At 40.5% G+C, this 24,880-nt stretch overlaps 2 protein-coding genes across 3 annotated transcripts; one reads left to right on the top strand and one right to left on the bottom strand.

Moving 5' to 3' along the window:
• Window positions 1–1,295: 1,295 nt before the first annotated feature.
• Window positions 1,296–19,366, bottom strand: fah (fumarylacetoacetate hydrolase (fumarylacetoacetase)). Its single transcript, XM_061758120.1, has 14 exons — window positions 18,873–19,366; window positions 18,603–18,713; window positions 17,563–17,684; window positions 15,057–15,106; window positions 12,281–12,371; window positions 11,659–11,756; window positions 11,315–11,367; window positions 11,071–11,170; window positions 8,087–8,217; window positions 6,559–6,634; window positions 5,832–5,878; window positions 5,482–5,583; window positions 1,940–2,057; window positions 1,296–1,666 (listed from the first exon to the last, which is right to left on the bottom strand). The coding sequence occupies exons 1-14, from the start codon at window positions 19,005–19,007 to the stop codon at window positions 1,590–1,592; spliced, it is 1,311 nt and encodes a 436-aa protein (XP_061614104.1). The 5' UTR covers window positions 19,008–19,366; the 3' UTR covers window positions 1,296–1,589.
• mthfs (5,10-methenyltetrahydrofolate synthetase (5-formyltetrahydrofolate cyclo-ligase)) lies at window positions 8,951–24,830 on the top strand. 2 transcript variants are annotated; one of them, XM_061758143.1, is made up of 3 exons: window positions 8,951–9,352; window positions 22,754–23,018; window positions 23,466–24,830. In XM_061758143.1, exons 1-3 carry the CDS (start codon window positions 9,347–9,349, stop codon window positions 23,690–23,692), a joined length of 498 nt encoding a protein of 165 aa, XP_061614127.1. In that variant the 5' UTR covers window positions 8,951–9,346; the 3' UTR covers window positions 23,693–24,830. The 2 variants fall into 2 exon arrangements, with proteins under 2 accessions (XP_061614127.1, XP_061614117.1); XM_061758133.1 differs by lacking the exon at window positions 8,951–9,352 and adding an exon at window positions 21,944–22,203 and having other exon boundaries at window positions 23,466–24,829.
• Window positions 24,831–24,880: the final 50 nt, after the last annotated feature.

A 24,880-nucleotide genomic window follows, 5' to 3' on the forward strand; every position in this document is an offset into this window, starting at 1 on the left:
CTTTGTTTTGTTATGAATACATTACTATTAGGAATAAATATGTTTTTTGAGAGAGACAGTTAGCCAAATAGCAAACACTGCCTTCGATCCATAATATTTCACTGTTAGTGGTTAGCTATACGTTAACTTTGCTGCTAGTTAGCTAACAGGCCAAGTAGCTTAACACTTTTCCAGGGTACCAATAACAAGATGAAACATTAACATTACATCATTAAACAAGTTATATATGGTATTTTCAAAATTTCAAATGATCATCTCTGATAATTCTTCCAATGTTGCAGCTGCAGTGTTAATTGTTAATATTGGTTGACTCTCCTTGGGAGTGTAAGATAGCACTTCTGGAGAGGTCTGTATTTTTTGTCCTGTTTTATCTTATTTATTTGTTTCAAAGTGTGTATTTATCATTAGTTTGCCTCCTTATTTCATTTTAATGATGAGTTTTAGGCAGCATGATGCAATGAGCCTCACAGTCACAAGTTTTGGGTTCAAATCTCTGTTGGAGTTTGCATATTAGTCCTGTGCTTGCATAGGTTTCCTCTCGGTACTAATGATTCCTCCCAACTTCAAAATACATGCGTTTTCGAAAGGCGTAGCTGCGAGTGTGAATGAGTGGTTTTCTAAATTTGTGCTGCGATTGACCAGTCCAGAGTATAAGCTGCCTATCACTCCGAAGTCAGCTGGAATAGGCTCCAGTTACCCATCCAAAAACATGCATGTTAGGTTAATTGAAGACTTGTCAATAGCTGTGAATGTAAGTGTGATTGGTGTTCGTCTATACCATGTGTCCTTCGACTGACTGCCAACCACCTCTCACCCAAAGTCAGCTGGAATAAGCACTAGCTTACCCTGTGACCCTGAACGGGATAAGTGGTAGCAAATTAATGTTAAGTTACAATAAGAATACTGTTTTAAAAGTAAAAAAAAAAAAGGCATTGTTATTTTGTCCCTCAATCATGTACTTATCCGGGTGCAAGGTGATGAGAGAACAAATGCATTTACTCACTGCTGTCCATGGAGAATTAAGCCAAACAAGTGCCACAGGTTTGAGTCAAAACAAATTACTTGAATGTAAGTAAGTACTTTAAGTACTATATGCCCTCATTTAAATTAACAAGTGCCACAAACAGTTTATTTTCTTTGACTATATAACACCACCCTTCAATGATAATAATATGATAAGTATTTGTAATAAGGCACGCAATATATTTGGGGTGGCCATGCTGACAGTGATTTAAGAGGGCTTTCGAACCTAACGGTAATATGAAAAAAAGCAACAAAAAAAAGCATTAACATAATGAGATCAAAAATGGATGCTTTAATTATTAATCGAGAAACAACAGATTGAAAATCTCCATAATACTGATTTTGGTACAGCAGTAACACTTGAACATGATTAAACAGTTGGATGAATATTTCAGAGGATTCCAGTAACAAGGTCACTATCGCTCTATTGAGTTCTGAGAAATGAGCATTAATAATTAACTGAGGCTCATATCATGTCATATGAGCAGCGGGTGAAAGAAAGTGTGTCATATAGTATGTTTCAATGATTTATTTTCCATAAAGCAACACAAAACACTCTAGGGGTTTCAGTGTTGCAGGGCAGGGAGGATGACTCCAGTGCAGGACCCAAAGCCCACCCTGTAACCATCTCTTACACAATGACCTGGACAGAAAGACAAACATGTACCGATATGATGAAACTGCTTCTTGTTTCCCTCCATCTTTTATATGGTTAGCTGCAATAAAGGCTCAGTTATTATTCTGTCCTACATATGTCTGGTATATATGTGGGTGTAATTCAAAAATCAAAAGGCTTGTACTGCAGCTCCTAAAACAGGCTATGGGTGACCTCACCCAACTTTCTTTTTATTTTGGCCAACTGGTAGTATGTCCATTTTGCTGGTGTTTCCGAACCAGTTTGCCGATTATTACTAACCTGTAATGGTGACTTCATCTCCATCCCGGAGGAAGGTTCTGGTTTCTCCTCCGCCAAGATCAATGCTCTTGGATCCCCTCCATGATAGTTCCAACATGGAGCCAAAACTCTGTGGATCCTTTTGGGAGACAGATTATGTGCACTTTAACGCGTTAATTACGATTAATTAATTCCAAACAGTGGCAAGGCCAGCTCCATTTTGGGTGGGCTCCAGCCCCCCATTCTGATTTCAAAAGTAGTTATCCATCAATTTGTTTGCGTATATGTAATTATATAGGGCGATCATTCATTCATATGGGTTCCCAGTCATAAGGGCCCTCCGATATGGCCCCAGACAAAAATGAGTTTGACACCCCTGCTTTAGTGGTTCCGAACTGCATTATTCAGCTCACAGTGCCATCTATTGGCATAAACATGGAACAGCATAGTAACAAACGGTCACAGACTCCTGGACCAGCCAAAACTAAAATCATGGGTATACTACATTTCCAACAGTGTTATCTATGACTCAAATCAAGATGTGACCTTGTAAACAACTTATTTCTTCTTTAATAGAGACTGGAGACTAAAAATTTTTTCAGCAAAGCAAAGCAAATGTATTTATATAGCGCATTTCATACACAAGGTAGCTCAATGTGCTTTACATGATTAAAAGCATTTAAAAACAAAGAAAAAAAAACAGCTTCTAAACATTTAAAACAAAGAGAAACAAAAGTACAATTAAAACAGCGTACAGCGCAACAACTATTTAACAGTGGAAATTAATAATAATTAATAAAAATAATAATAATTATTATTCTCTATTAGTGGCGACCAGTCATCCTGGTCCCTTTGCAGAAAAACAGCCCCAAAGCATGATGTTTCCACCCCCATGCTTCAGTAGGTATGCTGTTCTTTGGATGCAACTCAGCATTCTTTCTCCTCCAAACACGACAAGTTGAGTTTTTTTCCGAAATGTTCTGTTTTGGTTTCATCTGACCATATGGCATTCTCGCAGTCCTCTTCTGGATCATCCAAATACTCTCTCGCCAACTTCAGACGGGCCTGGACATGTACTGGCTTAAGCAGGGGGACACGTCTGGCACTGCAGGATTTGAGTCCCTGGCGGTGTAGTGTGTTACTGATGGTAGCTTTTGTTACTTTAGTCCCAGCTCTCTGCAGGTCATTCACTAGGTCCCCCCGTGTGGTTCTGGGATTTTTGCTTACTGTTCTTGTGATCATTTTGACCCCACGGGGTGAGATCTTGCGTGGAGCCCCAGATCGAGGGAGATTATCAGTGGTCTTGTATGTCTTTCATTTTCTAATAATTGCTCCCAAAGTTGACTTCTTCACACCAAGCTCCTTACCTATTACAAAGTCTTCCTAGCCTGGTGCAAGTCTACAATTTTGTTTCTGGTGTCCTTTGACAGCTCTTTGGTCTTGGGCATAGTAGAGTTTGGAGTGTGAATTTTCCCCCTCATTTTTCAGGTACACCGATGATGAAATTTACAGGCCTCTCTCATCTTTTTCAGTGGGAGAACTTGCGCAATTGGTGGCTGAATAAATACTCCCCACTCCACTGTGTGTGTGTATATATATATATATATATTTATATATATAGACCATTTCCAAAAAAAATTAATATCATGGAAAAGGTAATTTATTACCATAATTCCATTCAAAAAGTTAAACTTTCATAGATTATAGATTCAGGCCCCACAATTTAAACAATTTCAATAATTTATTTGTTTATTTTATTTTTTACATACTTTGGGCTTCCAACTAAAAAAAAAAAAACCCACAAAATCAGGAATTCCAAAAATTTGAATACTCTGAATAAATCATCATTTACAATACCTTGCAGTTTTAGTAGAAAAAAAAGAAAGAAATTAGGGTCACATTAAATCACTTAAAATATGGTACTTTATATGTTAATCTTCAATACTTGGTTGGGAATCCCTTTGCTTAAATCACTGCCTCAAAGCGCTTCCTACATTGACTCAGGCACAGAAGTGGCTTGACCCTTGGAACCCGACAGTTGTAGCCCATCTCCCGGATGCGTCTGAATGTGGTAGTTTTTGAAGCTGTGACTCCCGCCTCATTCCACTCTTTCTGGATCTCTGCTAGATTCTTGAATCTTCTCTGTTTGATAATCCACTGAAGCCCACGGTCATCTCTTTGATGGTGCATCTTCTTCTGCCACATTTTGTCCTTCCACTAGACTTTCCATTGATATGCTTGGACACAGCACTTTGTGAACAGCCAGCCTCCTTAGCTATGAACTTTTGTGGCTTACCCATCCTATGGAGGGTATCAATGATGGTGTTCTGGCCAGTTGTCAAGTCTGCAGTCTTCACCATATTGAACCCAACAGAGACAATTGAACCAAACTGAAGCAATTTAATGACACCTGGGGAAACCTGTGCAGGTGCTTGGAGTTTAGCAGATGAGTAATGTGTGACACAAAATTTGGGCGGATTTCGTCACAGTATTCAAATTTTTTGAATTCCTTATTTAGTGGGTTTTATGAGCTGGAAGCCTCAAATTATGTAAAAATAAACATATAAATAGTATAAATTGCGGGCCCTTTATCTATAATCTATGAAAGTTTAACTTTTGGAATGGAATTATGAATATAAATAAACTTTTCCATTTTATATATATATATATAGGTGCGGGGATATATATATCCATCCATCCATCCATCCATCCATCCATCCATCCATTTTCTGAGCCGCTTCTCCTCACTAGGGTCGCGGGCGTGCTGGAGCCTATCCCAGCTGTCATCGGGCAGGAGGCGGGGTACACCCTGAACTGGTTGCCAGCCAATCGCAGGGCACATACAAACTAACAACCATTCGCACGCACAGTCACACCTACGGGCAATTTAGAGTCTTCAATTAATGCATGTTTTTGGGATGTGGGAGGAAACCGGAGTGCCCGGAGAAAACCCACGCTGGCACGGGGAGAACATTCAAATTCCACACAGGCGGGGCCAGGGATTGAACCCGGGTCCTCAGCACTGTGAGGCTGACGCTCTAACCATATATATATATATATATATATATATATATATATATATATATATATATATATATATATACCTATTTGAATTTATTTTAAATACCTATTTGAATTCAATTTGGAAATATCTTTGGGGATTCATGGATCAAATACCTGTTGTGAATTTTGTTGTTGAGCTCCTTGTTAGAGAATGGCAAATTGTGCAAAAAATACTGAAACATCAAACAATTGGACCTGTGCATTAAAAAATTTAGAGAAGGTCAAAAGAAGTTGACCTGTAAAGGTTATAGTGCATTATAGGTTCATCCTGAAATTTCACCCGAAATCCAAATATCAAACTCTTTGTGAGTAGTGTGTATACAGTGTATATACTGTACATACTGTATAAATTTATACACATAGTGTACAATATAGAAACAAACATAAGAGAGATAAGGTTTAGCCTAGACTAATGTACAAAATAATCTGTTACCATATGTACAGGTATGTACTGCATGTTAACTCAATGTAAGGTTTGTTCTGTGCCATCAGACACTTACAGGTCCACTAATGGTACCAGAAGCCAGCAGGTCTCCAGGTCTGATGTTGCACCCATTGACTGTGTGATGAGCGAGCTGCTGTTTCATTGTCCAGTACATATACTAAAGAGAAATGGAGGAAATGAGAATTTACTCAATAGCAGTAGTTGTACCAGAATTTAATACAAAGAGGAGCGTATAATGATTGTTGGGATGCGTCAGATTATCATTTTTTTAAATACGAATGGTCATGTACTGTATTTACTATGATTGTATATTTTGTCATTTTGACACAAATGGGTAAGGTTTGTCATCTGTCACATGGAGTTATTCAATAGTTTATGTTCATTTAACATACGGAATATTCTCACCTTGAAGTTTGAATTGCAGATGGTTGAAGAGTCTTTCATAAGATGCCCTGGAGAAGTTAAAAAAGCATGACAACTCAACTTTTTCATTACATAATATATATACAAGCAATATACACCGACTGGTCACAACATGTACAATCTAATGTGAGCTAATACACGATTGTATCAAAATTAGAGACTTTAATAATATTCCATTTTGATTAACACAATCAAAGAAGTATTAACTGAACAATGTGTTAATGTGTTTGCAGTGGTGTAGCATTGCGCTGTATCACATTTCTAACATTTTGCTACCTCATTTAGCTACATGAGGGTGAGCATATTAGACACATTGTCATTGTATCAGCATTACCACATTACTGGCAACCTTTCATTGCTCAATGACTCTCCGGAGTGTGTTTTTAAGTCCTAAAAGTACATTTTGGCCGTCTGTTGTCGTACTAGAGCGGCTCCAACTACCGGAGACAAATTTCTTGTGTGTTTTTGACATTGATCCTGATGATTCTGATTCTGATGACATTGCATACATTCAACCAATTCAGAACACGTGCGGCTGTGATGGCGAATTGTGAGCGCAGGAATGGTTAAAACATTTTGGGTTAAGAATAGGTAGAAGCACATGGTATAATATGAAACAAAGTGAGTGAGAGAATTGTGTAACCCCTGGCGTACGTGAGTCAGTTCATGTGTGTGGGATGTTGCCTGCAAAAATGTGTTTCCTCCATACCTTTTAGTGATACAAACAGATTGATGTTGAAAGTGTAAGCATCTTCATGTCGGAGGTAAGGGAGGGGCTGTGGATCCTGCGAGAAGGGATGGGAGCGGGGGGGGGGGGGGGCACAGAAACTAAATTACAGTATATGGCACTAAGAATAACAGTCATTCTTTTAAATAATGAAAACAACTATATAATAATGAAAACATCCAATCTGCCCCCAAATGTTAAAGGTCTGGCCTTTGCCGTAGTCAAGTCATGTCATTCTCGCGGAATCAGCCTGAAACAACTGAATGACATGAAGTCAATGTTAGAGGTAATTAAGTAAATTTAAAAGGAAAAACATCTAATTCCGTAGGTCGACCGACCAAGGAGAAATGATAGATTTCTCGTGTTCATTTCAAAAGACACATATCCAATATAGCTGTGTTTACATTTGCGGAACACACGGAAAACCGCGTATGTGCATTTGCTTGAAACAACTGTCACTTGAACCATGCATGCAACTTTTATTTTTACTAGTGGAATCTACGAATCTTACTATTCACCAGTGTCTAAATTTAGAAAAACTGAGTTCACTTGACACGGGTATTGCATTAATGATGGGAGATTTTTGTCTCCTTTTTTCATTGATATTGTACTGTATGTTATCATTTGAAACAGTGTTTTATATTGCAGTTGTATGAGAGAACTATGTTTGTGAGTCTTAGTAGTTATGATTCCCGCTCGGCTCCGCTGTCTTCTGGGGTTCCACAGGGTTAAAGCCTTGGATGGTGGCCCTTGTAAATCTCTGTTGGTGACTTCGGCCCCTTACCACACTTTGTAAAGCCAGCAGCACACAGTAACTCAAACAGTATCAAAAAGTAACTCATGCTTTTATCACATATCAGATGGATTACTGTAATGCACTTTACTTCCTCAAACGTCTCCAGACGGTTCAAAATGCTGCCACTCGCCTTTTAATAGGAACACATAAGAGGGAGGACATAACTTATTTTGTAGCTTCCCTCCACTGGCAGCTTCTGCATTTTAGATTTTAATTTAAGATTCTGCTATTTGTTTTCAATTTTTTTAATTGGTCTTGACATGTTTTACCTCTCTGAGCAACTCCATCCCTACACTCCTGCTAGCTGACCAGCTCCACCTGCAGGTACTGAAGTCGAAGTGGAGGTTCAGAGGGCACTGGGCTTTTTGTGTCACTGGTCCCAAACTATGGAATGACCGGCCAGTGCACATTAGAAATCCATTTTTAAAACTTGCCTTAAAACCTATTTTTTTTATTTGTTGGCATTCAAGACAGCATGACCCTTATTTCAGTCCTTGTTTTTATTGCCTTTAATTTTGTTACCCAATTACCCTATGTTTTATGCTTGATTTTTATTTAAGTACAGCACTTTGTGTCAGCTGCGGTTGTTTTTAAAGTGCTCTATGAATAAAATGAGTTGAGCTTTCGAATATATTACAGGGATTGAATTAAAATGCATGTATGACAATAAATATTTGAATACTGAAACATAGTGTTTGCATCAATGGTCGTGACCTGAATGGGATTAGGCTCTGCAAAGGGTAACAAGGCCTCCATGGGGACCACCCAAGGTGAGATGGTTGTTCCAAAGTTCTTCCCCAAGAATGGACCCAAAGGAACATACTCCCAAGATTGGATGTCGCGAGCTGAAAGAGATTTTACATCAGCATAAGTGTTGATACAACAACAGTGAGACAATGCCCCACGGTAAGCATTATAAAAGTCCCGTATTTTGGCTATTTAGATCTCCATAGACTGACTCGTGTAGAAGACGCACTTGTGAGAGCACGTGTATGTTATGTTGACAGCGCTGGCTTGGAAGCAGAGAGGTAGGCGGAGAGCTTCGCTAGTGACGTAGATAAGCTCGATAAATTCGAATGACCTGATTTCAAGCCTCTCAGCAGAAAAACACCTGGAACTCAGAATGCGTGGATGAAAAAAAAACAATATACGCTACAATAGAATGGTTAAGGTCTGCTTGTACTTCATAATAGGAGTGATGCGCAACCAACTTCCGCATTCGCCAAAACAGTTCGAAGCACTTCCTTCTGGTTCAGGGAACTGGCGGAGCCTGATGACAGGAGACCAGAACAAAGCACCTGTAGAAATATTATACGTCTACTTTTGCTTTGCACAAGATGTCTTCAAGGGCCACCAAAGATGACATAGCCAATGTTTAGGCTTTGTTCATGTTTACATATACAGTACTGTATTATATTGTAAGAGGATTTATTTTGAGATTGATGTATGTCAAAATGGACGTATGTTATTATTTCATGTATGGGGGACTAGAGTAAAGGAATTGTATTGGCGGAAGGATACGGGGTGGGGAAACCGGGGTGTAACAAAAAAAAAAGCTATGAGGGAAGTAATTTTTGGAACGAGTTGCCTCCAATTCCCAGCACCGCCACTTTTTTATGGGGGATGGAAAGGAGGATTTTTCAAGATGGTGCAGATGTTTTGAGGTGACTGTTAGTGCACATCCTGATACTAACAAGGACAGTTTGGCGAAACTGTTACCTACGTGCTTGGGTGGCGGAGCTTATAGTTACTGGGACAGTTTATTGGATGGATAAAAATAGACTACACAGCCGCTAAGGAGAGACTAAAGAGTGTTTTTGGACAAACTGCCTATTTGTCAACATTTCAAAGCTACATTAATGCACACAGCCACGATTCTGGTGAAGCGGTTCCTGTGTTTGCTGCAGAAATCAACCGGTTGGTGGAGGAAGCCTTTTCTTCTTATGGCAATGAGGCAAAACATGGAGAAAAAGGATGACAGTAAGAGGATTTATTTTTACACTGATGTATATCAATATGGACCTACTGTATATTATTATTTCATTTTTAGGGGACGAGAGTAAAGAAATTGTATTAATGCAGCCTTATGGGGGGGGGGGGGGGGGGGGGGCACAAGCCAGTGCAAACTGTAAACCGCTCCCAAGCCCGGATAAATGCAGAGGGTTGGGTCAGGAAGGGCATCCGGCTTAAGACTTTGCCAAACAAATATGAGCGTTCATCCAAAGAATTCCGTACCAGATCGGTCGTGGCCCGGGTTAACAACGTCCCCCACCGGCGGCGTTAACCTACAGGGCGCCGGTGGAGATTCAGCTACTGTGGCTTGAAAACGAAGGAGAGGTGTAAAGCGTGTTCTTCGGCAGAAAGAGAAGAGGAAAGCACAGATCCTAGAACTGGTCGTATATATATGTACAGATTAGAGACAGTGGCACTGAAGAGACAACGGGAAACAGAGCTGGAGGTGGTGAAAATGAGGTTGAGGTTCTCTCTTGAAGTGACCAGGTCGGGTAAAATAAAAAATTAGCTCATCAGAAGGACGGCCAAGGTTAAATGTTTTGGAGACAAAGTTGGAGAGAGCAGATGTCGATATTTGACCTAGCAAGGCAAGGTCAATAATCAAAACAGGGTCTAGGCTTACTATGAGTCAGTGACGTGGAAATAAGGAATGCTGGAACGTGACAACAAGGTACAACGAACTGGCGACCATAAAGAATGAGACACGAGGTTAAATGCATGGGGTAATTAGGGTACACGAGGCACAGGTGGGGAAGATGCTCTCAGGAGCAGGTGTGGACGAGGCAGGGGGGAAGACAACAACCATAACACACACCCATGACACATGCTGTAAAGAAGCACCGTGAAGTGGTGAGCGCCATGTACACTGACTCTATCGAGACTAAAAAGGCACTAATAAAAGTACACAAGGGGTACTAAAATGCTTAAAGGGCTACAAAGAAAACCAAAATTTCAATTTCATAACTAGAAAAAAATACCCACTCAAATAAAATGTCCTTTCCATTTTCACATAAATTAAAAATAGTTGAATGAAACAAAACGAAGCCTGTCATGAATCCAACGCAAATATATCAGGAGGGGTTCAGAACCCTTTTCTTTTTAAATATAAGAACGACAAGAAAGAAGGGGAAATGTATTTCTGTCCTATCATTCAAGCACGTCACACTTGGAAAACGTGGCATTTCTGATTTTCACAGTCCGCCTTTCTTTTAGCAGCGAACTTGACGCGCACAAATTTCATGCAAGCTAAGCTCCTCACAGCTGGCAACGTAGCAAAGTGTGAACGTCTCCAAAAACGAAAGTGAAAGTTAGAAATTACACTCAGAGCAGTAAACTCTTGAGTGGCGGAGTAACATGCTATGTCGTGGAAGTCTTCCCCTCTATTGCTAGTCCAGGTACGAGGGGCTGCCGTGGCGTGTGTCGGCCACAACAACTCTCGAGGCCAGACTCAGTGGAAAGATGGTAATAAATTCACTGAGGCAGATGTTGGATTATCTCCTTTACTCCATTCCTCCAAATTTGCATACGTGCTTGTGTATGCGTGTGTTCGTGTGGTTTCCTAAGTGAGAAAGACTTGCCAAATACAGATTGGGGGATTTTGTCACAGTATATCAGAGAATGAGAAACATTTAACCCATTACAAAGGCTTTTGTCGGACAAATGAAGGTTTGCGCAGATGTTCTTACCGCTCCAATCGTTCATGAGTACCATGCCGAAGATGTGTTCATGGGCTTTCTCAATGGGGATTGGCTCCCCAAGCAAATTCCCTCCACCAACAAAGAAAGCCTACACACAGAATAAAACATTTGTATATTTTCAGACACTGTATTAAAACAAATATTAAAACATTAAGTTGCTTGATGTTAACTAACATGTTTTCTTTCGTGATACATTTACAAACATGATGAGATGAAAGAAAGCAACAATCACCATCTCCAACTCAATGTCCAATTGCTTTGACGGGCCAAACACAGGAGGTTTTGCTGCGACAAAGGAAAGTAACATTGTTGTAACTTCATTCACTTGTGTTTACTTGCAATATTCTATGTTCTAAAACATTCGTCATTTGGATAATGAACAGTATAATAATGTATGATTTCATAAAATAATAATAATATGTGAAGGCTATTTCATTAATTCAAATAAACTATTAAAGTCTAAAGGTATACCTGCACAAGTGTGCACTGTAGGACATTAGCGTGTATGTTTATTTCCATTTGGTACGCATTCATCAGTGTAGTCAGTGTAATTTAAAGTGACCGCTGTGAACTTACTCTGATCAGGTCTCATCTGCCCCGAGGGCCGACGAATGGGGGTGCCAGTAACAACCACTGATGATGCTCTACCATGATATCCCACGGGAAGCCTCAACCTGCAAAAAATAACGTGGGCTTTTCAGGGAAAATAATAAAGACCAAATAGTCAAGTTTTTCCCAACTCACTGTTTAAATGTCATAATGATCTGAGATAGAGTGATTCTCAAATACAAATTTAAATAATACAATATATGATATGATATTTGTGAAAAGAGAGAGGCAGGTTCTTTTGTGCAACATTAATGTCTGGCCTCTGACTTATTCTGTTCAGAATAGAAACAAAAAAAAATCCCACATACATGCTAAAATCTTGATTTACGGTTTCTGATCAGAACAAACAGCCTTGTCACTCACAGATAAAAGACTACAACAGTAAGCTCTAACTACAAATAAAGGTCGTTTCTGCTTTGCGACTGAGGCCGCCAGTGGTTATACTTATGCTGCTATGGTGGGATGCTAATACACACAGTATGAGCATCATCCTCATCAGTAAAATGAACGTTGAACTGTCCCTGTACATGTCACGGATGCAAAGCCTATAGATGTTGTTCCATTAAAGTATTCATATTTTTAGAATTACCAGTTTGGCATCAGAGCATTTTCCTTTCCCCGAAACATGGTGCCAACGTTAGTTGCATGATCCCTGGATGAGTAAAAGTCAGTGTAATCACCTGGGGGGGAGGAAAATTATAAAAATAGGTCAAAGAATTACCCAAAGTCAAATAAATCACCTGTAAAAATGTGCTTCTTTGACTACGTCTTTAAAATGTAATATTTAAGGCAATAATTATCTTTATTATTTCAACTAGCATGAACTCAATTTGATGGGTCCTTTCCTGCCGCATTAGAAGGAAACACTGCCTCCTCATGCTAATAAGTGTTACAACGTGACTCATGAGCTACTCTTGGCATGTACAAAATACATCCTTATACAGCCAACGGCCCTGTTACTATGTCAGCTATGTCATTACACTGCGTCCATCATGTTTTACCCAAGGTCTGATCCTTTGGCTCATGACATGTTAGATTTGGCCACAGAGTAACTTTTCCCCATCTGTTTAATAACAGCCTCCTTCACTTTCATCAGCGCCTCTTTGGGTCACATACCCTAATATTGCCAAAAGTACTCACTGACATGCCTTGACTCACAGATGAATTGAAGTGACATCTCGTTCCTAATCCATCCACTTTCTGAGGCGCTTCTCCTCACTAGGGTCGCGGGCGTGCTGGAGCCTATCCCAGCTGTCATCGGGCAGGAGGCGGGGTACACCCTGAACTGGTTGCCAGCCAATCGCAGGGCACATACAAACAAACAACCATCCGCCCTCACATTCACACCCACGGGCAATTTAGAGCCTTCAATTCATGCGTGTTTTTGGGATGTGGGAGGAAACCGGAGTGCCCGGAGAAAACCCCACGCAGGCACGGGGAGAACATGCCAAACTCCGCACAGGCGGGGCCGGGGATTGAACCCCGCTCCTCACAACTGTGAGGCTGACGCTCTAACCAGTCGGCCACCGTGCCGCCGTTCCTAATCCATAGGGTTCAATATGATGTCGTCGGCTCATCCTGTGCAGCTATAAGAGCTTCAACTCTTTTGGGAAGGCTGTTTTGGGAAGGTTTAGGAGTGTGTTTATGGGAATATTCGACCATTCTTTCAGAAGCGCATTTGCGAGGTCATACACTGATGTTGGACGAGAAGGCCTGGCTCTCATTCTCTGCTCGAATTCATCCCAGAGGTGTTCTATTGGGTTGAGGTCAGCAAGCTTTTTCAGAAGAGTTAAAGCTTTTATAGCTGGAAAAGGTGGACCAATGTCATATTAAACCCTATTGTCGAGGCAGGAGAGCGAATACTTTTGGCAAAATAGGCAGTATTACATGCAACTCTGTGCTTAGAATTCTTTATTCTTTATGTAATTTGACCAAATAATACCGCAGAGCTTTTATTACGACACCTGGGAAGTGTTTTAAATAGTGACAATGCACAATATGTTTCTATCTCATTTTATTTTTTGTTTAATTTCAAATCGGGCACTGAATTGATCCGAACTGGACTGTTATGGTTGTCTTAAAAGACGTTTCACCTCTCATCGGGCTTCAGTACTAGCCTGATTTTTTGGGTGTGGAAACTTGACTATTTATGGTTCATGTTGGATGCACGCACCAAGCCATGAATGGTATCATTCTTTTGGCATTTAAAAGAACAGTTGTTAAGATGCCTTGCGGTCAAAAGGTGGTAGAGCTGCCTTAAATCCAAAAGTGACGGTGTTTTTCTTTGTTATTTCTTGGAGGCATAATTATTAAGTCTCTTTGGAATGGACAAAAGGACGGCATTGTATGTGAATGGTAATAAATGGTATCGTAAGCCCCCTCCTCTGTTTAGAGACGGTCTTCCCATCCATCCATTTTCTGTACCACTTATGCTCACTAGGGTCGTGGGCGTGCTGGAGCCTATCCCAGCTATCTTCGGGCGAGAGGCGGGGTACACCCTGAGCCGGTCGCCAGCCAATCGCAGGTCACATACAAACAAAGAACCATTCACACTCACATTCACAGCTACGGGCAATTTAGAGTCTTCAATCAAACTACCACACATGTTTTAGCTCCTTCTTCACCACAACAGACCGATACAAAGTCCGCATCACTGCAGACGGTCCTTTCCTCCGCCCCTCTCTTCACCCGAGTGTCCAAGACATGCGGCCGCAAGTCCGATGGCACGACCACAAAGTCGATCATCGAACGGCGACCTAGGGTGTCCTGGTGCCAAGTGCACGTGTGGACACCCTTATGCTTGAACATGGTGTTAGTTATGGACAATCCGTGGTGAGCACAGAAGTCCAATAACAGAACAGCACTCGGGTTCTGATCTGGGGGGCCGGTCCTCCCAATCACGCCCTTCCAGGTCTCGCTGTCATTGCCCATGTGAGCATTGAAGTCCCCCAGCAGAACGATGGAGTCCCCAGCGGGAACACTCTCCAGCACCCCCTCTAAGGTCTCCAAAAAGGGTGGGAACTCTGAACTGCAGTTTGGTGCATAGGCACAAATTTCCAATTTTTTAAAATGTATTTTCTTTTTTTCCTTTTGGGAAACCATCCTGAAAATGCTTATTGGAGGTATATCCCCACTAATTAAAGATTTTTGGAGGGTAAAAAACACCCCAAAAATAACAATGGAATTATAATAAAATAATTATTCACGGATTTTCGCTATTCGCAGTCGGGCCTATTCCCCGCGAATAGAAGGGTACCACTGTATTCACAGGCCTTCAGTACCTAACTCACTGAGATAATTTTCCATTTTTACACAGTGCATTTTTTGTGTCTATGTTGGTGTTGTGTTTTTGCGTGTGGAGCTACCAATATCTGCAGGAAGATGCATTATGGCTGCACTCTGAGGGACAAAAGCTCTGAAAAAATACAAAATACAAACTAGTCAGAAACAAGAGCGTAATATATTGAGCGACAACAAAGTAATGAATTTTAATGATTAAGAAACACAATTGATGACATACAAAATGCTGTGATTTAATGTCTAATTGCATATTAACATTAATACATAAATCACAACACAGTCTGAAAAGCTATGTGTGTGTATATATATATATATATATATAGCGGCTGAAATAAGTATTTAACACGTCACTTGTTTTTTTTCAAATATATTTCCTAAGGTGTTATTGACATGAAAATTTCACCAGATGTTGGGAACAACCCAAGTAATCCATACATAGAAAGTAGAACAAACAAGATCAGAAATTAACTTGTGTGTAATAATGTGAAATGTCACAGGGAAAAAGTATTGAACACGCCAGTGGTATTTATTTAATACTTTGTACAAAATACTTTGTTTACAATGACAGCTTCAAGACACTTCCTGTGTGGAGAAACTAGTCGCATGCATTTCTCTGGTGTGATTTTGGCCCATTCCTCCACACAAGCAGTCTTCAAATCATGAAGGTTCTGTGGACTTCTTTTATGGACCTTGAGTTTCAGTTCTTTCCACAGATTTTCGATTGGATTCAAGTCAGGTGATTGGCTGGGTTTTTTATTTCAAACCAAATGAGAGTTTCTTTGTCAGTATGTTTTGGATCATTATCCTGCTGAAATGTCCACCCGCGTTTCATTTTCATCATCCTCGTAGATGGCAGCAGAATTAAACTTCATTGTTTTTAGCAAATAATCATTAACTTGGAATTTGATGGCTGAAAACACGTTCCAAAAAAGCTGGGACAGGGTGATGTTTACCACTGTGTTACATCACCTTTTCTTTTAACAACATTCAATAAACGTTTGAGATCTGAGGACACTAATTGTTGAAGCTTTATAGGTAGAATTCGTTCCCATTCTTGCTTGATGTACAGCTTCAGCTGGTCAACAGTCCGGGGTCTCCGTTGTCCTATTTTACGCTTCATAATGCGCCACACATTTTCAATGGGAGACAGCTCTGGACTGTAGGCAGGCGAGTCTAGTACCTGCACTCTTTTACTACGAAGCCATGCTGTTGTAACGCGTGCAGAATGTGGTTTGGCATTGTCTTGCTGAAATAAGCAGGGGCGTCCATGAAAAAGACGTTGCTTGGATGGCAGCATATGTTTCTCCAAAACCTGTATATACCTTTCAGCATTAATGGTGCCTTCACAGATGTGTAAGTTACCCATGCCATTGTGATTAACACAGCCCCATACCATCACAGATGTGGCTTTTGAACTTTGCGTCCATAACAGTTCGGATGGTTCTTTTCCTCCTTGGCCCGGAGGACACGACGTCCACAATTTCCAAAAACAATTTGAAATGTGGACTCGTCGGACCACAGAACCCTTTTCCACTTTCCATCAGTCCATCTTAGATTAGCTCGGCCCAGAGAAGCCGGCGGCGTTTCTGGGTGTTGTTGATAAATGGCTTTTGCTTTGCATAGTAGTTTCAAGTTGCACTTAAGGATGTAGCGCCGAACTGTATTTACTGAGCCCCTGTAGTGATATCCTTTACACATTGATGTCGGTTTTTGATGCAGTGCTGCCTGAGGGATCGAAGGTCACGGGCATTCTGTGTTGGTTTTCGGCCTTGGCGCTTACATGCAGTGATTTCTCCAGATTCGCTGAACCTTTTGATGATATTCTGGACCGTAGATGATGAAATCCCTAAATTCCTTGCAATTGTACGTTGAGCAACATTGTCCTTAAACTGTTCGACTATTTTCTCACGCACTTGTTCACAAAGAGGTGACCCTCACCCCATCTTTGCTTGTGAATAACTGAGCAATTCAGGGAAGCTCCTTTTCTACCCAATCATGGCACCCACCTGTTCCCAAGTAGCCTGTTCACCTGTGTTTGATGAGCATTCCTCAACTTTCTCAGTCTTTTGTGCCACCTGTCCCAGCTTTTTTTGGAACGTGTTGCAGCCATAAAATTCTAAGTTAATGATGATTTGCTAAAAACAATCAAGTTTATCAGTTTGAACATTAAATATCTTGTCTTTGTAGTGTATTCAATTCAATATAGGTTGAACATGATTTGCAAATCATTGTATTCGGTTTATATATATATATATGTACACACTGCCAGTCCTCCATGTTAACATTGATATTTGAGTTCACCAGCCGTCATACTATACTGTATGTGGGACAGTACTGACTAAAACATGCAGGTCGTTGACTTGTTTGGCTCACTTCGGTACTGTCGAGCATGGAAGAATTGTGGTAGCTTTAAAGGATCACCAGAGTCTTAATGCCGTAAAAGTTGAAACATAATCATACTCCATGTTATCATGTGAAAAACAGCTTGTGTGACGTCACTAATAGAATGTGACCAAAATACAATCATACAAAACAGCAGCTTGGTGAAGATGATTAACCTTACAGACTTACCTACTGCGCAGAGCACTGTTATCTCTCAGAATGCTCTCATTGGCTGAGAGCAAAAACTGCAAAGTACTCCGGGTCTCCTTCCACGCTTCATATCCAAGAGCCATGAAAGCATTTAGTGTAGGCTGGTATATGGAACACAATACCATATATATGGTAAAACAATAGTACGCATATGCATATACATCTGCAGTATGAATGGACAAATTCTCTGTCAAATTGATTAATATCAGTTTGTACTAAATATTCTCCTTCAATAAGATCACTGCAGTAGCATAGTGGGTGGCAATTATCCATATGTTTTGCACTTATTGAAAGGTGTCACTGCGTGCTTTTTTTTTTTTACAAAACTAACCTTACAGGCATTGCAAGGTGGGACCAATGCCGTTTATTTTCGGCTGGTTGAAAGAAAGATTATGATGCAACTGCTGTACCCGGTAGAGAGTGTTGGGTAGTAAAAAATGACATAAATGAATTACAAGATGTATGTAATTGCAATCCATTACATTACTGGGAGAAAATACGTAATCAAATTACAGTTGCTTTTGGAAATTTCATTTTTTATTTAAATGTCATTGATTGGCTCTCTATGGTCACGTGTCATTCTGCTTTATTCTAAAACATGACACATTTTTCTAAATATGACCTTGACGCGCCGTGTTGTGGTTCAATCTATTAGTTTGTCTTATTTGTTTAAAGAACAAATATGTGCTTCATTCCAAAATAATGATCTATGATATGATTTCAATCCACTTTTTTTTAAAGAGGGAACATCCAAGGGTTGATGCGTTCCTTCAAAAATTAAGAAAAGTAATCAAAATGCAATGAAATGTAATTGAAAAAGAAAGTTATTGAATAGTAGGATATTTTTGGTGTTGTAGTTACACGTACCGGTTCCCAAGTCAACATTGTTTTTGTCAAAATGTCGATCATATTGTTGCAGAAGTCGCAAGAATGCAACAATAATATGATTTACGTTTTGACACCAGCAATGCTCAGTTAATCGTCGAGCCTTATTGAGTAAAATAATGCAAAACAATTACCTGTTGAAAAACATCCTGGTGTTTGGACATCACAGGTCCTTGGAACAGCGAGAGCATCACACTCAGGTCCAGTATCTGGTCTCCAATGGCCACCCCAATGCGACGTTTGGGCTGAGGAAATAAAACTTCATTCCTTGAGACTTAATTCTCACATTTTAGTATGCTTCTGTGACAAAAAAAAAAAAAAAAAGTAATCATGCAAGCTAGAAAAGCATGCTTCGACCTTTCTTGTTTGATTCAGTCCATAGAACTGAAACCAAAAGCACTTACATTATCCAATGTGGAAAATATGCCATATGGTAGATTGTGGAACGAGAAATCGGATGCTGCATCTACTTTTAGAAAAGACATTTTCTCTCCTGAGGTAGTGTTGAATCTCGGTGAGTAGTACTGAGTGAGCAACATCTGGAAGCGTTTCCAGATGTTGCAGCCTTCGGACAGGCCCGCCTGCTTCTGCACATCCAATCACAGTCCGCTTCCTGGATCCACCCTCACAAGTTCATTGAAACCAGCTCGGTGAATGACGAAGCACTTTTCCGCTTGACGCTCACCTCACTGTGCATATATTTCAAGAAAACAGCTTCATGTAAAAGTTTTGCATGAACAACTTGTCACCGTATTTGTATGCTAATAATACATTTAAACTATTTCGCTTCGACGACATACAGGCTATTTTATACTCGGCGTTTAAGTATCACGAGAAAAATAAAAAGTTAAAACGAAAGTTGAAAAAAGCACGTTGCAGTGGAACCGCCTTGGCTTCCGTGCTGTGGCTGACATCATAATCATGCGTCATTGTAGCACACACCATAGACAGCACGTAAGGGCTGCCCTGAGCTCGGATCATACGCCGACGTCGCCGCCATATTTGTAGTGGCAAAATGAAACGACCACTGAAGATGCTTCGTTCATTTGCTTCATGGAAATGTGTGTTTTACATATAGTCCAAGTCATTAGACTGAACAATTACTTTCGATCCTATTTGGCTATTGTAATAGTAGTTACATAGTTTGTAAGAATCAGATAAGGAATTTATGCCACTTTTTATCTAAAATATGTGCCAAAATGTTCTTGCCCAGAAATCAATGTAAATAATTCGGAAACTTGTGACCGTGACCTTGACTCTTTGTTAGAAAAATGACCATATCTTTCTCATGAGTTGAGACATCTTATTGAAATTTCAAGTGTTAGAAAGCTCTATCAATTCTCAATCGAATACTGACAGTACAAATTAATGTAAGATATTAAGAATAGCTGGACATTAAAGATCATTGATTTAAATTAGAATAGAGAGAAGCCCTTATCTTTCCGTTTACCGTTCATTTTGCTTGGAAAATAGGAATGTTGGACACCGCTTCCGACTGATACCAGTACGAGTATTCAAACTTGTGTACTCACAGATACAGATACCAAGTACCGATACCACTAGTACTTTTGATAGATAAAATTAACACATTGACGGATGATTGTAAACAAAGACATTTCTTTCTTTCTGACGCGCGTAATGATTCGCTGATGTGTCTAATCACTCGGGACGTCCCGATTACATTTTTTTGCACCAGAGTCCGAGTCTTTGATTTTAAGGATCTGCCAATACTAAGTCCCCATCCCAAAAACATGCATGGTAGGTTGCCTGATGACTCTAAATTACCAATAGGTGTGAATGGTTGCTTTTTTCTTTGTGACCTGTGATTGGTTGGCGACCAGTTCAGGGTGTACCCCGTCTCCCGCCCAAGGATAGTCGGGATAGGCTCCAGCATGGCTGCGACCCTAGTCAGGATAAGCGGCGAAGAAAAAGGATGGATGGATGAAATATACAGGAGCCACATAACATGATCCCGTGATCAGATCGACACATCGCAACTAATCAGCGCAGTATAGCGACAACTACTGGCGAGGTCTCACTCCATATAAATTTTTTATTTTTTACCTTAAGTATCAGTGGCTGGTATCGACGGCCTTCACGAGTACCCGATACCTAGAAATAAGGCCAGTATCGGCCCAATACAATACCTGGTATCGATACTCAGCCATCCCTACTGAAAAACATCAGTTTGGGTTCACTTCAAAAAGATAAAGGATCTTTAGCTGAACTAAAGTAAGAGTGCGGTTATTGAAAAAAAAAAAAACTCCACAGCCACCTCTCCTAGATGCTTCCATACCTCCACAGGAATGTCATCAGGACCAACTGCCTTTCCATTTTTCATCCTCTTTAATGCCTTTCTAACTTCCACCTTACTAATCTTTGCCACTTCCTGGTCCACAACACTTGCCTCTTCTACTCTCCCTTCTCTCTCATTTTCCTCATTCATCAACTCCTCAAAGTAGTCTTTCCATCTGTCCAGCACACTACTGGCACCAGTCAACATATTTCCATCTCTATCCTTAATCACCCTAACCTGCTGCACATCATTCCCATCTCTATCCGTCTGTCTGGCCAGCCTGTGTCAAACTTTTTATCATTCTATAGTTTCCAACCTGGCATACATGTCATCATATGCCTCTTGTTTGGCCTTTGCCACCTCTACCTTTGCCCTGTGTCGCATCTCAATGTATTCCTTTCGCCTCTCCTCGGTCCTCTGAGTGTCCCACTTCCGCTTAGCTAACCTTTTACCTTGTATGATTTCCTGTACTGTGAGGTTCCACCACCAAGTCTCCTTCTCTCCTTTCCTGCCAGAAGATAACCAAGTACTCTCCCGCCTGTCTCTCTGATCACCTTGGCTGTAGTGGTCCAGTCTTCTGGAAGCTCCTCCTGTCCACCGAGAGCCTGTCTCACCTCTTCCCGAAAAGCTGCACAACACTCGCCCTGTCTCAGCTTCCACCACATGGTTCTTTCCACCTCCTCTTTTTCTTCGACTTCGACCCACAGTAGCTGAATTTCCACCGGCGCCCTGCAGGTTGACGGCGTCGGTGGCGGACGTTGTTAACCCGGGCCGCGACCGATCCGGTATGGAATTCTTTGGATGAACGCTCATATTTGTTTGGCAAAGTTTTAAGCCGGATCCCCTTCCTGACGCAACCCTCTGCATTTATTCGGGCTTGGGACCGGCCTACAGTTTGCACTGGCTTGTGCCCTCCATAGGGCTGCATTAGTAGCTCCATGTACTACTACACCTATTATAATAACTATCAGACATCAGTGACATGCGTTGTTCATAGTGGTTATCTGTCTTCCAAATTTGTGGGCGGGCGTGCGTGTGTGGGTGAGTGGTGGTGGTTGGAAGTCCAGTCCATTTACTTGATCGGCCACATCCAATATGGCGAACGCGCTGACGATCGCAGCAGTAAGCTACCCGTCAAATGAGTAATCTACGTTTATTTGTCTATTGCGTCCACGCACTTCCTCCACTCGAACGCATGACGGTGCGGCGCAACTGTCATGTGTTGACAGTTAATATTTAATAAGCTAACGAAAAGTTAAACAGACTTCCATTTCGGACAGCCGAAGCGTTGACAAAGTAGACTTTGTACTGACGTCCACAAAAACAGAATGGCCGCTATGCGAGCAGCTAAACAAGCACTTAGAAAAGAAATAAAGCGGCGGGTTGCACTCTTAAGTGAACAAGAGAAACAGCGACAATCTTTAATTGTTTGCCAAAAGGTAAGGAAAGGTAACCATGACACTAATGTAAAGACAATTTAAAATTATTATTTTTTTAAATAGCGCTTACCGCTGGCGCTGCCATAAGTAAGGTAAATGTTTGTGGAAAACGAGACATATCGTTATAATGCTGATGTATTGGCGTTACATTACATATTGCACGATTGCATTTAGCCGCTTGCTTGCCCAATTGTGGATATTTCAAAGAATGCCCTTGCAAAAGTCACTGGCTTGAAAGATATATAGGACAGCAAATAAAACCCGTCCAGATGATAAGGATACAAGGGGAAAGTACAAGATACAGTATTAGTACACAGTATTAAATGATTTTGTTCAATAGGCACATGACAAGTAAGAGTATTAAATGTCTATTGGCAGTTCTTTTTTTTTTTTTTTTTTTTTTTTACAGCACATTAGCTAAATCCTGTGTTTGATTTTGGGGGGGGGGGCTTTGTGTGACAGGGACTCTAGAGACATGGCCTCGCACAGTGACAGTACCCATGGGCAATTTGTTGGAGACTAATTGTCTTGCACTCTTTCTTTCTTGCAGCTCATCAGACACCCAAAGTATGTGGCTTGTCAACGAATTGCAGTGTTTCTCAGCATGGATGATGAAGTGCACACGGAGGAAATCATCAAAGATGTGCTGAAAGTGGGTAAAAGCTGCTTCATCCCCAGATATGACCAGAGCAGTAACCACATGGACATGCTGAAGCTCAATAGTATGCAGGACATGACCACACTACCCAAGACATCTTGGAATATCTTACAGCCAGCTGAAGATGACAAGAGCAGAGAGGAAGCATTGTCTGCAGGTAGACATTTCAATCGTTAATTTAGTTTTTTTTTTACCTCTGGATTTTGAAATGGAAATATTATTCCAAAATAAATCCTTTAAAAAGAGCTCCATTCCATACTACACAATGCAATTTGACTATTAGCTCCATAATAAAGTAACCACAAGTCCATATTAGAACCTGTCTGACTCCATTCACCAAAAAACATTCATAATGGTCGTGCTTTGATTGATATGAACGCCACAGAAGCGTCAGCAATTTATATCTAGAACGTATGTACTCCCGAATTGCAACAGGTACCTCTCTCAGACAAAGAAAACCAAAACCAAACTGGAAGGAGGTTTGAATTGTTTCCCCCAAAACACTTGGGCCCCAGCTGCCTTACCAGTCTTGCATTTTTCAAGATATTTTTTTCCCCTTTTTGAATCAAATGGTGATATCTCATTTTCAACTAACATTTTCTAGGAGGTCTGGATCTCATCTTGATGCCAGGCCTTGGCTTTGACCTGTCAGGAAAGCGTTTGGGCAGGGGAAAAGGTTTCTATGACACCTATCTGGAGCGCTGCTCCCGGCACCCCAAAGGGAAGCCCTACACCATCGCTTTGGCCTACAAAGAGCAACTGTGTCAGGACATCCCTGTTGACGACAATGACGTGCTCATTGATGAAGTCCTTTATGAAGATGAACAGTAAACATGTTTGTTATTTACGCTGCTTAGAACTGCAACAGTATTTACACTTGCCGTTTCACGCGTGTGTTTGTTGTCTGGCTCTGTCTTTGCGATAGTGTGAACTATTTTCTGGCTATTCATGCCGGTTGAGTCAGACTTGCATGACATCTGTGAAGTTAAATCGAACGGGGCAATCAGGATCTAAAACCTCATTTTTGACTGTGTCATCTGGTTTCAGACTCTCAAATGCATACGGTTACAAAGAAACGACAATTTCCTGCTGTTTTTTTTTTTTTTTTACATTGTGAAACCATTCCAAACCTAAACGGTTCCTAATTTGTATCTTAGTATGTAGATGTGTAATCGGATTGGATATTTTTGACATATGCATTGTGTACCAAGTGAACTGACCCTCAGAATATTTATGTCCAACAGTCGCCCCTCCCAAGGTGACATGGGTAAATATTCAGCAGTAATCTGAGCTGAGCTGGAGGAGGTGGAAACATCTGGAAAAGTTTAATGAACCAGCAGCCAGCTCAATGAGCTCAGCTGCTTCAGTAGTAAAAAAAATAAAAAAAAAATAAAATAAAACCTCTGCTTCAGTCTTTGCTTGTGGTGTATATGGATTTCAAAGCGTCAATGTAGTGGAATATTTTTGAAAACAACTCTTATTTGTTACACACCATAAATTGACATGTGCATGATGGGACATGCTCTCTGTGTTAATGAAGTCCCGTTTTTGTTTATTTTAGTACAGTGTCGAAATTATGTCATCTGTTTCCCCCATGAATCATGTTGCAGTTTCACTGTGAAACGTGAAACTTGCTAACTGCCTAACCTGCAGTACGAGAGAAGACTGCAACCAAAAACAAAGAAAAACACGTATGGAACCAAAGTTATGTCATAGTCTGTAGAATGGTGCTTGATTTTATGGCTGAACAACATTTGAAATATACTTTCTCACACTCTATATTTTGTTCCAAATTATTTTGTATGTTGAATAAATGTTAAATAAATAGTTTGTGGGTTGAATATATGTGAAAGAAATGGGACTACTTGTTCTTTGCAATTTTGTTTAAACTATTGTATTTTATAATTTGTAACTACATTTTGGTTCAATAAAATCCTGAATCTTATAGAAGCCTATCTAATTTTTGTTGTTGTTGTTTAAATCACAGTGACAATTGCGGAAAATAAACAAAAACAGCAT

This window comes from Phyllopteryx taeniolatus, chromosome 2 (assembly GCF_024500385.1).
Source record: "Phyllopteryx taeniolatus isolate TA_2022b chromosome 2, UOR_Ptae_1.2, whole genome shotgun sequence".
Taxonomy (NCBI): domain Eukaryota; kingdom Metazoa; phylum Chordata; class Actinopteri; order Syngnathiformes; family Syngnathidae; genus Phyllopteryx; species Phyllopteryx taeniolatus.